At 45.7% G+C, this 11,829-nt stretch overlaps 1 protein-coding gene across 1 annotated transcript; it reads right to left on the minus strand.

Moving 5' to 3' along the window:
* Positions 1-276: 276 nt before the first annotated feature.
* Positions 277-4,634, minus strand: LOC129342977 (phospholipase A2 inhibitor NAI-like). Its single transcript, XM_054998934.1, has 6 exons — positions 4,586-4,634; positions 2,983-3,099; positions 2,829-2,833; positions 2,683-2,740; positions 1,182-1,319; positions 277-413 (listed from the first exon to the last, which is right to left on the minus strand). Exons 1-6 carry the CDS (start codon positions 4,632-4,634, stop codon positions 277-279), a joined length of 504 nt encoding a protein of 167 aa, XP_054854909.1.
* Positions 4,635-11,829: the final 7,195 nt, after the last annotated feature.

An 11,829-nucleotide genomic window follows, 5' to 3' on the forward strand; every position in this document is an offset into this window, starting at 1 on the left:
TCTTTCCCCAGAAAAAAAGCCCTGGTGTCACCCTACTATGACATTATTTGGGAAAAGATTCCAGATAGACAAAAAGAAGTAATGTTGGGTTGTGGAACTCCCTGCCACAAGATGTAGTGATGGCCATTGATTTAGATGGAGTTGAATAGGGTTGGACTGATTAGCAGCCTGAGAACACAGACTAACTTACCTTCATCAAAGCTTGGAAGATAAGCAGGGTCAGCTAGGATTGCCAGGTCCCTTGAATCCCCCGGTGGGAGCCTGGGAGCCTGGCACTTACCCTATGGAGGCTTCAGCATCTCTCCAGGAAGTGATGTCATCACGCAGGTTGAAGGGCAGCCCGGGAGTGCTCCCGCACTCACCAAAGGGCTGAATCATGCCCCTGTGTGGGCCTGATTCAGCCCGAAATGAGCCTGTTGTGGGGCACAGGAGTGGGGGTGCGCTGCAACAGGGCATAGGGGCATGCCATGCAACCCAGGGGTGCGCCACACCCCTGGGGGCATGCCCCCTGCTGGCCACGTATATGGGGGGGTAGGAAGTGGGAGCAGGGGATCCCCTGCCCTGGCCAGGGGAATGGCAAGCCTAGGATTGGCCATGGTTGACACTTGGATGGGAGAGACCGGCAGAGAAGACCAGGGTCACTAAGCAGAAGCAGGCGATGGCAAACCACTTGCGTCCATCTCTTGCCTTGAAAACCCCATGGCTCTGCAGTCTCCACGAATTGGTTGTGACTTGATGGCCCACTATTTTTTATTAGACTGATTTATGGAAGATGTGTCTATCAATGACTATGAACCAATGTGCAAAGCTGCATGGACCCTCCAGGTTCTGATGTTCAGGTGGTGGCCAGCAGTTGGAAGGTGAAGGCTGTTGCCAGGCGGCCCTGCTTATGGCTTCCCTGTGGCATGCGGCTGGTCACAGTTGGAAATGGGATGCTGGAAGAGGCGAGGCATTGGTCTATTCTGATATTCTTAACTCTGCCACTGAGTGATAGCTGTTCTTATTTACTGGGGTATCAATTGATGTCTTTTTCTCCTGGGTCCCAGAGCCCATGTGTTTTGCTTCCTTTATTATGTATAAGTCAGCTATCACTGGGGATAAATTAATATTAGAATATTAATATTAGATAATATTAGAGGATTGGGGATGAAAATCCAAAGGCACACAAAAGTCAGAATTACCATCATACTTATGTATAAGGGCATCAAAACAGTAGTTCTCAGAGCCAGTACAATACGCCACCTCTGGAACGCATGAACCTGCAAAAGAATAGCAGCCTGGGCATTGCTTTCCATTGGCCGTGGCGTTGATCGGTGGCACTGAAAAAGAAGACAGAATCAGATAGCTTAATGGGAGGGCATGTGGCTGAAAGCTGAGTTCTAAATCACACTTCTTGCCAGGGTGGTATTAATCAGTGGGCAAAAGGGGCAGTTGTCCTAGGATCACCAAAAACCATCCCATCAGGCGCTGCTAGATGACAGTCCCGTTAATGAATCATTGCCCAAACATTAACTTGTGAACCAAGGTTTAGTTGAATCAATATCACCATGAACCAATCAAAGCTTTCAAGTCGAAATTTTTTCATATCCTCTCATGGTGAAACCTTTGGAGTTTGGTCATGCTGGCAAATAAGAAGCAAAAGAATACAGAAGAATATTTTGTGGCTCTAGAACTGTTTTCCATCAACAGGGCTGAGCCACAATGTATTATCCTCTGTACCCGCTGAGTGGCCATTATGGTTGGATCTCATAATCTGCGGGCATAAGGACTACAAGGTCTTCCCTACCCTTGCCTTTCCCCAGAGCCATTTCCAATCCTAGGTCTTATGTGTACTAATAGCTACACCAGTTGGGCAGCTGTAGCAGGAAGGAGGACTGGGCAAAATTGTTCCTTTCTTTCTCCTCCACAAGCTGACTTTTGCTCAAGCAAAAGGCAAAAAGAGAAATCTCATTTAACCTACCTCTATTGGTGCAGTTATTAGTAGAGATGGGCATGAAACAAAATACGAACCAAAATTAAGCATGAACCAGGCCGGTTCGTGGTTCACAAACTGCGGTTCATCAGATCCTATTTCTGATGAACCGCCACGGACATTAGGCTGGTTCGTTTGGTTCATTTTTTGGTTTGTGACTGCAGAAAGCCTGGTGCCAATCAATCAGTTTCCTAGACAACAGGGGATGGACTTCCAGCAGACCTTCTGCTGACCTGGAAGTGACCTTCTGCTGACCTGGAAGTGATGGTTTTCTGACCTGGATGTGACGTTTTCACAAACCAAATGAACTGGTTCATGAACCAGGGGCAGGTTTGTGAAAGTTCGTGGTTTGTGAAATTTGATGAACCATGAACCTCATGGGTCGGGCTTTTTCCAGTTAGTGCCCATCTCTAGTTATTAGTACACCCAAGTCCCTTAACTCCAGGAATAAATTTTCCAGGGATCGGAAATGGCTCTGAAGGGGACAGCAAGGAAGATCCCAGACTGTCAGAGCTTTCCACTGACAGTTTGCAGGATCCCAGGCAATGTCTAAAAGGTAGTTGCTGTTCTTCATTTATAGAGTTTCCTATTCCATATTTTTATTATTATTATTATTGGGATTCTCAGGACTTGGGATTCTAGAACCACTTTTTCCCCCTGAAGAGTTAGCCAACAAGTTTTTTAAAAAAATTAGTTAAATTTATACTCACATTGAGGAGAAGCCAATGCACAGGAGAGACCCGTGCAACAGAGAATTTCCCCCCCGTGCTTTTGTTGCACCGAGGTTCATGTATATTGCTCCAGTTTTGCAACTGTAGGAGAATGCGCATCCCTTTTCCGCAATCAAAACTTTTACTCCAACTGCCAACAAAAGGAAAGAAGAATGATCTAGTGTCTGGTGACATTGCCACCTCCCTTTGCATCCCAAGCACAGGACAGCAGATTTTGCCTACTCCTAAGCTGGTCTTTTCTGATTATTGGGGAGCCTTTACTGGCTTCCTCTCACCCACCTATTGAGGTTTCAGCCAAAGAAAAAGAACAAGTGTCATGGCTGGCAGAACAAGTCATCGGGAGGCCTGAGCAGCTCTTGCCAACAGCACTGCAAGTTTCACATTGCAAAGAGGTTCCTGGCGGGGGCGGGGGAGAGGAAACAAAGATTTCTAAGTTAGGAGTAGAGGGGCCAGGTGAGAGACCTCCTGGCAGTTCCTGCTGCGGGCATGCACCAGCATCGCATCAATGCACAATGCTACTTCCAGCAAAATATCATAAATGGCATCATGACATGCGGCAATTTAAGCATCACCCCCAACATCATGACATCACTTCCTGTTTTTCACCCAGGAAGGATGTCACATACCAGCATGCTGCTGATATGACTTTCCCCATCCCCTAAATCCTCCTAGGGGGGACGGACAATACCATGGTATCCTTAGTTAAGACTCAGAGATAAAAGGTGGTGCCAACCACACAGGTGGGCAGTGATGTCCATCTGAACTGCTTGTCTCTCTCATGTACCCATGAGACCTTGTGTCTACAAGAAAGGCTCTGTATATTCCAAGCTAAAAGAAAATTCAAACTGAAAATCTGTGGCCTGTAAAAAAATATGCAAATTTTGCCTGTTTATTACTTTTTATAATATGTTTAGAGGCAATGGATACAACCGAATTTCCACCTCCGCCCACTGCAAGTATCAAGGCACTCTTCTAACTTCTGATATTTCAACAAGCATTGCTGACCATGTTCCCAGCCATAAGGTCACAGGAAGCTGAATTCTACACCCCGATTTCAGGAGGATAAAGTCAGCACACAATTCCTTTTATTTGTTTTTCACCCCCTGCTCCCCTCCCACCCTAATCTGTTAATCATTTCTGTCTCAAGATCAACTTTGCAAGATCACATGTGCAGCTTGGTAATGGAGCTACGCTGATGTTTAGGTTATCCATTGATCCCTCACTGGTTTCACCCCAAGGGATATATTTCACAGAAGCTCTTTCTGGGGATGAATTGGGGCATGGTGCAAAGCAGCCCAGAATGAGGGCCGTTTCCACACAGTTTATCTTATTCTGCAAAATAGTGAAATCTCGCGCAAAATCCCACGAGAAGACGCTGTTATCGTGTCTTCTTGCACGATAACAGTGTCTTCTCGTGAGATTTTGCACGAGATTTCGCTATTTTGCAGGATAAGGTAAGCCATGTGGAAATGGCCCTGTTTTCATCTCATGGCCAGAAAAAGATTGACTTGAATTAGGAAGAACTTTTCTGCCCTGGACTGGACGGTCTTTGGTCCGTGTGAATTCTATGTCTTATTTACCATTGTGTGATTCCACACACGTTGGATAATGCACTTCCAATCCTCTTTATAGATCATTTGGAATAGATTTTTTTTGTGCGTAGAACAAAAAATCCACCTCAAACAATTGATAAAGTGCATTGAAAGTGCATTATCCAACGTGTGCGGAATCAGCCATTCTCTAGCTTGGGGCTGTTAGTTAATGTGGTTGCATTGCAGCAATACAGTGATTCCAGATGGTTAGTTTGAAGTTGGCTCAGCACCATTAGCCCCAATGGAACAAACCCCACATGGCAATGGAGGAAAATTGTTTCACTCCTTACCTAAAGTCACAAGCAGAGAGAAGAGGAAGATTTCCAGGAGAGCCTCCATAGTGGTTGGGAGTACACCTGTGTTTGAGCTGATGCCAACCTTTCTTTTTGAACAACCAAATTCTTTGCCCAGGAGCAACCTGTATAATTTTTCACAGAGAAAGTATCCAAACAAGACTTACTGAACATGAGATCAGAGGGAGATCTATCTTTGCTACAAGGCGCGTTATTAATCAAGTAGTCAAGCAGTATTCATCATTAATCTTTATTTGAGGATTTTAGAATGAGCTATTTTTTTCTGAATTTATGCCTCCTGGTTACTTGATACGTCTCATCTTCTCATGCATTCAGCAGAAACATTAAAGTGGCATTTCAGGTTCTGGGATTGCAGTTTGTATTTGGATGAGTTCTGAGGCCATAAACTGTAGTTCCACATAATGATGGGGCAGAAATGAACTAACTCAAGGGGCCTCTTGTTTCTTGCTTGGTGCAGTAGCCCCCTTCCCCCCCCCCGCAATAGTAATAATCAGCATTCATACTAGCATTCCCCCACTGCCAAGAAAGGCACAAAGCAAGCAAAGTAACTTGCGTTAAACTTATTTAAGCGGCTTATTTAAGCGGCTGCTCCCCATACTTAGCTATCCTATTTAAGAGCAGGCGGCGCTAGGGATAGGGAAACCAGATCTCCCAATGGGGGCAGGGGGCAGGGGACCCCCCCACTACCACTCTCCACCCCCCACCACTCACCTGGCCATCGGAGGGGGGAAAGGTTGGGGAAATAGGCCTCCTAGGAGCGCTCCCAGGGTGGTGCGACAATGTTGTTTGGGACCCAATTGGCCTGCAGTAGCCCCTCCCCCTTATAGTAATAATTAGCACTCATACTGAGCATCTGTGCCCCGTGGAGCAGAGTGGTATGCTGCAGTACTGCAGCCCAAGCTCTGCTCATGATCCTGAGTTCGATCCTGGCAGAGGCCGGGTTCAGGTAGCCGGCTCAAGGTTGACTCAGCCTTCCATCCTTCCGAGGTCGGTAAAATGAGTACCCAGTTTCCTGGGGGTAAATTGTAGATGACTGGGGAAGGCAATGGCAAACCACCTTGTAACAAAACTCTGCTAAGAAAATGTGATGTGACGTCCCCCCATGGGTCAGTAATGACTCGGTGCTTGCACAGGGGACTCCTTTTACCTTTTACCTACTGAGCATCACCCCCCACCCTCTGCTGCCCATAAAGACAGAAGACAAAGTAATTTGTATTAAACTTGCTTATTTAAGTGCCTGCTCCACATACTTAGCTATCCTATTTAAGGGCCAGCAGTGCTAGGGATAGGGAACCCAGGTCCCCCATTGGGGGCAGGGGACCCCCCCACTATCACTTTCTACCACCCCCCCACCCCCACTCACCCAGCCATTGGGGTGGGGGGAAGGTTGGGGAAATAGGCCTCCTAGGAGTGCTCCCAGAGTGGCCCGACAATGTCGTTAGGGACCCGAATTGGCCTGCTGAGAAGCGTGGGAGCACCCCTGGCCTCTGTGTGATGACATCACTTCCCAGAAGTGATGTTGTCGCACCACCCCAGGATTACATTCATGAAGACATCCAGAAAGATGAGTACTAGCCCCCCCTCCTGCTGGGAAGATAAGGGGACCTGGCAACTCTAGCTAGAAAGCCTCTAAATGGCTCTAATTTTTTGAGCCACCCCTGACTTCAAATTTTTTGCCAGTGTCAGATTCTGTGATCTTTTTGCAGTGACAATCAGATACACATACAGCTTTCTCCTCCGGGTTCCTTTTTCTGCATGCTGTGTCTCCCTCTAGGCTTTCAAGAACTCTGGCTCTTCTCCTTAGGCCATAGCAGAGGATCACAATTCTCTACCACCAGCTTTGTTTATCCTCATTGGCATGGGAATGGGATGAGAGGTCCCCAGCTTAATTCCCACCCTCCCACCAAGCTTTGGGGAATTATCAACCTCCAGCCACAATTTCCTACCCTCAAGGGATTGAGGAGTGGGAGAAAAATGGCTTCCAGAGTCTCCACTAATTTCTCTGGTGAACATAGAGACTGAGGGCCAAGCTACAAGTGACGAATGACACTTGAACGGCAAGTGGATTGAGTGGAGCGCAAGTGAACAGGGAGAAATACACTTGCCGTTCAAGTGTCATTCGTCACTTGCAGCTTCGCCCTAGGGGGCGCAGCCTAGAGCATTGCCCAGAAGTGACCTCATACCTTCCCCCAAATCCACTCTTCCCAGACACCGCCCTCTCCCAATCTCCCAGTATTTGCTGACACAGTATTGGGAACATTACTGTCATCCATCTACCAACGTACCTGCCATGAATGTATTCTGTGTTTTGTACTGATCCTCTGAGGGTATGGGAAGTATACCATTGATGCTAAATTGGCAGCTTATCTTGCAGGTGTTTACCTTTGCTTTTGCAGCTGACTGGAGTGTATGACCCTGAGTGCTGGTTCGAGATGTCTCATCCTTGGCAGCCAAGATGATCCCATTCTTCTCTGCCTAGCCTAAATCCCTCTTCCACGCCCCCTGGCTCCATCGTACCAGAATTCTAACGGTCCCTGTCTGGAGGGCAGGAATCTTCCCTATAACTAACAGTACCATCCCCATTTACGTCACTTCTGCCAATACTACTGTCTGAGCACCGTGTAACTGATGGATCTCTAAAAAAGTTACTTTAACTCATACACCTGAGTGTTTGCAATGGAGAACTTGGGGATCTAACTGCCAAGGACTGACAGCTACTCTCCCCCCAAAGTGCTACACAGGCAACTAAAGCTTTGGTTGATGCTCCTCAGCCCCCAGGGTGTTCCTTTCCAGCCCATCTCATATTAGAGTGGATACTGGGTGTTCCAGAATGTGATGCTTCCAGATGCTCAACAGTGCTTACTACCTATAATTTGCAGCCCCCCCCCCATTCCAGCCAATCTAGTCATGGCCTAACCACAGCAGGGGCCAGGCCTTGGTGTCCCATTGCTCCTGAAATAACATGAATTACATGAAAAATGGTCCCCCTAAATTGCCAGTTGCCCTGATGTGGATGGTCCAAGCTAGCCAGATCTTGGAAGCTAAACAGGGTCAGTCTTAAATGGAAGACCACAAAGGAAGTCCACAGTTACAACACAGATGCAGGCAATTGCAAATCTCCTCCATTTGTCCTTTGCCTTGAAAACCCCCTGAGGGGTTGCCATAACTCAGTTGTGACTTAATGGCACTTTACGAAGCGCAGAAATCATGGGAGACCCTTAACATTCCTACTTATCCCAGAAGTGACCCACGTTTCCCCTGGGGAAGGTGGGCAGCAACAAATACCTGCAAGATATATACAAACTTTGCGGGGCCATCCTCCATCGACTAGGCAATTAATTGCCCCTTCCGACTGAAGCTTTGTGACTCATTGCAATTTGTACAACTGTATTTCTAGCCAGCTTATTCTCATAGGAAACCCAAGAAGCAGATGGTTGTTGTGGGTTTTCCGGGCTGTATTGCCGTGGTCTTGGCATTGTAGTTCCTGACGTTTCGCCAGCAGCTGTGGCTGGCATCTTCAGAGGTGTAGCACCAAAAGACAGAGATCTCTCAGTGTCACAGTGTGGAAAAGATGTAGGTCATTTGTATCTACTCAGGAGGGGTGGGGTTGAGCTGAGTCATCCTGTAAGAGTTTCCCAGGGTGTGGAATGCTAATGGCGGGAGGCTTCACTGTATCCTGAGGAGGTTCTTTTGCATATGGATTGGTACTTGATGTGCTAATCTTCTCTGCAGGGCTATTGTCAAGGATAGAATGTTTTGTTAGCCTGGTGTTTTTCAGAACTGGCAACCATGCTCGGTTCATTCTTAAGGTTTCTTCTTTCCTGTTGAAGTTTTGCTTGTGCTTGTGAATTTCAATGGCTTCCCTGTGCAGTCTGACAAAGTAGTTGGAAGTGTTGTCCAGTATTTTGGTGTCCTGGAATAAGATACTGTGCCCTGTTTGAGTTAGGCTATGTTCAGCCACTGCTGATTTTTCAGGTTGTCCAAGTCTGCAGTGTCTTTCATGTTCTTTTATTCTTGTCTGGATGCTACGCTTTGTGGTCCCGATGTAAACTTGTCCACAGCTGCAGGGTATCAGAGGGTATCCTCAGCAGAGACCCCCTAACCTCTGCAGGAGTATACCGTATACCAGGATGCCTACATTTCCCATCAAAACTTGACGGAAGCTGACAAGTGTCCAACCTGTGTCAGGTGTCACTTGTAGCTTGGCTCTAATATACACACCAAGACAATCATTCTTAGGGGCTGCGTGTAGGCTCTTCACTGTATGTTGGTGAGTAGATAGTAAATGGTAAGTAGTAAACAAAAACTGCATACAGTTTGCTCCATTTTGACTACTCTTTATGCTAGTTTTGCAGCTGCAGCAGAACACAGAAGACCCAATCAGCTGCTATCCAACTCAACACCGTCCAGGTCCCCACAAGGAGCAGGGTCAGGGGAGTTGGGGAGAACCATCACAAAATCGTCTCAACAGGCTGCTAGCTTTACTCTTGTTTCATATTCTTCTTTATCAAGGAAACAGTATATTCAAATAACTTCAATATCTATATAATACAAGCACAATAGTAATACATTGTTTTGTAATAAATTGCTTAAAAATAAGTCATCATGTCCCATGCTCAAATAAAGAAACACATCATAATATTCACTCAATACCCTCCGCAGTTATCTCTAAGGTGTATGTGATTTCCTGTGCTCTTTCACACCATCCCCTATTTAAAGAGGCTGTTGTCAGGCTGATTCTACATCCTACTACAGAGATGCCCTTAAAAGTACATCCCCCATGAAAAATCTAACACCAAACTGTGGCTTTCAGACTCCAATCATAACATGGAAGGATACTGCTATAGATAATATGACAAATCAATGGTTTGAGTTAGACCTTGAGGAACAACTATGTTCAGTTCATATATCCAGAAGGATTTGTCCTGAAAAAGTCTCTTTGCATATCCCTTGACCAGTTTGGTTTCAAAACCTGTAGTACTGAAAATTTGAAAAGAGTCCAGGAGCACCTTTAAGACTACTGGACTCTGCTACTGGACTCTTTTCTATTTTTGCTACTACAGACTAACATAGCTAACTCATCTGGATCTACTGAAAATTTGAGCTCCCTTGCCTGTTTGTGATGGTCTGCAAAATGCTGCACAAGGAGAACCTCCAATTGCCAGCTCTGGGTCGGGCAATTCCTGAAATTTTGGATCCTGGGGAGAGCAGGGTTGGGGGAGATAAGAGACCTCAGCAGATTGTAATGGCTTAGAGTCCACCTTCCACAATATAGCCAGTTTCTCCAGGGGAACTTATCTCTGTTGTCTGGAGGTCAGTTGTCATTCCAGGAGACATCCAGGCCCCGCCTGGAGATTGGCAATCCTAATTTGAACCCTGTCACCAAAGCAGAGAAACCAGCGTTGACCTATGAGAGCCTCTGGAACTCTCCGAGGGAAAAGGGAAGTGGAAGTGGGCATGAGCTAGGGATTGAATTCTATCCCAGAGTCTCTTCAAAGGGAAGAAAACTGAGTTAGTGTGTTAGCCTAGCGGAGGCCACACATATTAAAGTACTTTCTTTCACATCTTCATGTGCAGAGAAAGAAGTGTGACAGGATGCGGTCTGTAAGATTACAGTTTAGGGGTCAATGTGAGAAAAGTTAAGAAATCTGAGGGGAAAGTCCCTTTAATTTCCAGTTAGAACCACCTAACAGTTATTGGCACGCTCTCTGCTTTGACCCAAATTACTTACGGCTGTAAGAAACTGAGGGCCAAGCTACAAGTGACAAATGACACTTGAATGGCAAGTGTATTTCTCCCTGTTCACTTGCCCTCCACTCAATCCACTTGCCAGGCAAGTGTCTTTCGTCATGTGTAGCTTGGCCCTGACTCACATGCTACAATTGTTCAAAGTGCTGAGCATCTAAAATTTATTTCCCTTCCAAATAAAATAAACTTCTTCAGCTTGTGTTTTAATCCTCTGTGTTCCTTGATTTATGAAAGAGCAAGCAAAGTCTGGAGGGAGATCTACCAAAGTGGGACACAGGCACCACTGTAATGGCACTGCAAATTACCTCAGGGCTGGCTTCATTTTAAATAAGATCAAGGTATGCAAGTCGCTCCTTGTGTCAGTGGAGTTTAGTGTAGATGGTGGGTGGAGAAGTGTGCGGTTGGTTTTACTCCTCAGTATACACAAGTTATTATATTCACGCTACCATAAAGAGCAAAGGGGCCCTGTATTGAGATTCTGCTGTCCTGCCAAAAGGACAAGAGAATAATTCCTTGCCTGTTCACTTTCCACTTCACTCCAGGCAGAAAATCAGTAAAGAAGCTAATCTGTACTTATTTGAAAGTAGGGATATGCATTCAAATATTTTCATTCTGAATATATATCCAAAAAACCTCTTACTGGTATTTTTTTTATCAAGATGGGAAGCCATGTTAGTCTGTCTGTAGCTGTAGAAAAAAACAAGAGTCCAGTAGTACCTGTAAGACTAACAAAATGTGTGGTAGGGCATGAGCTTTCGGGAGTCACACAGCTCACTTCTTCAGGTACAGCTAGAATGTGAGTCCATCTGTCCTTATATCTTGGAGAGTGGAGTGATTTCAGATGCCGAACGACAAAAGCTGGTGAATGACAATAGCAGGTGTGATTGGCTAGGGTGGGGTATGCAGAGGAGTAGTGGATGTTGAGAAGCCAGCTCCTGGGCAAGCCATGGTACTTTCCAATTAACCTGTTCCTGTGATGTTTTTTCTTTCCTCTTTCAAGCTCCTTTGATCCAAAGATCTTGAACAGCAGATAAGGAGCCTTTTTTTAAAGAAAATATGGTGAGAGATACTTGGCCAAAGCCAATGCGATCCTTGGTTCTCTATCCACCAACAACTAAGGAACTATATTGTCTTTTGATACAGTTGGAGGTAGTTTAGTTAAAATAAGAGCAATCCACAATTCACAATAAGAATTATAATGAGGGCATTCCAATATCATATGGGACAAAGACAGTCGACCTTTTCCAAGTCTATCCAAGTATCTCTCATATAAAACTATCCAAGTATCTCTCATACAGTATCTCTCATATAAAACTGCTGAAGACCGACTCAGACGTGTAAGCATAAATGCTCTGCAATAGCGAGGAACTGTTAAGTGTTTAGTATAGGCTGGGATTGTTGGAGATGGAAGGATGCCAAAGAACTGGGTGGAGTGCGTATAACTGAGTTATATGTGTATAACTCCAAGCACA

This window comes from Eublepharis macularius, chromosome 15, assembly GCF_028583425.1.
Source record: "Eublepharis macularius isolate TG4126 chromosome 15, MPM_Emac_v1.0, whole genome shotgun sequence".
NCBI classification, from domain to species: Eukaryota; Metazoa; Chordata; class Lepidosauria; order Squamata; family Eublepharidae; genus Eublepharis; species Eublepharis macularius.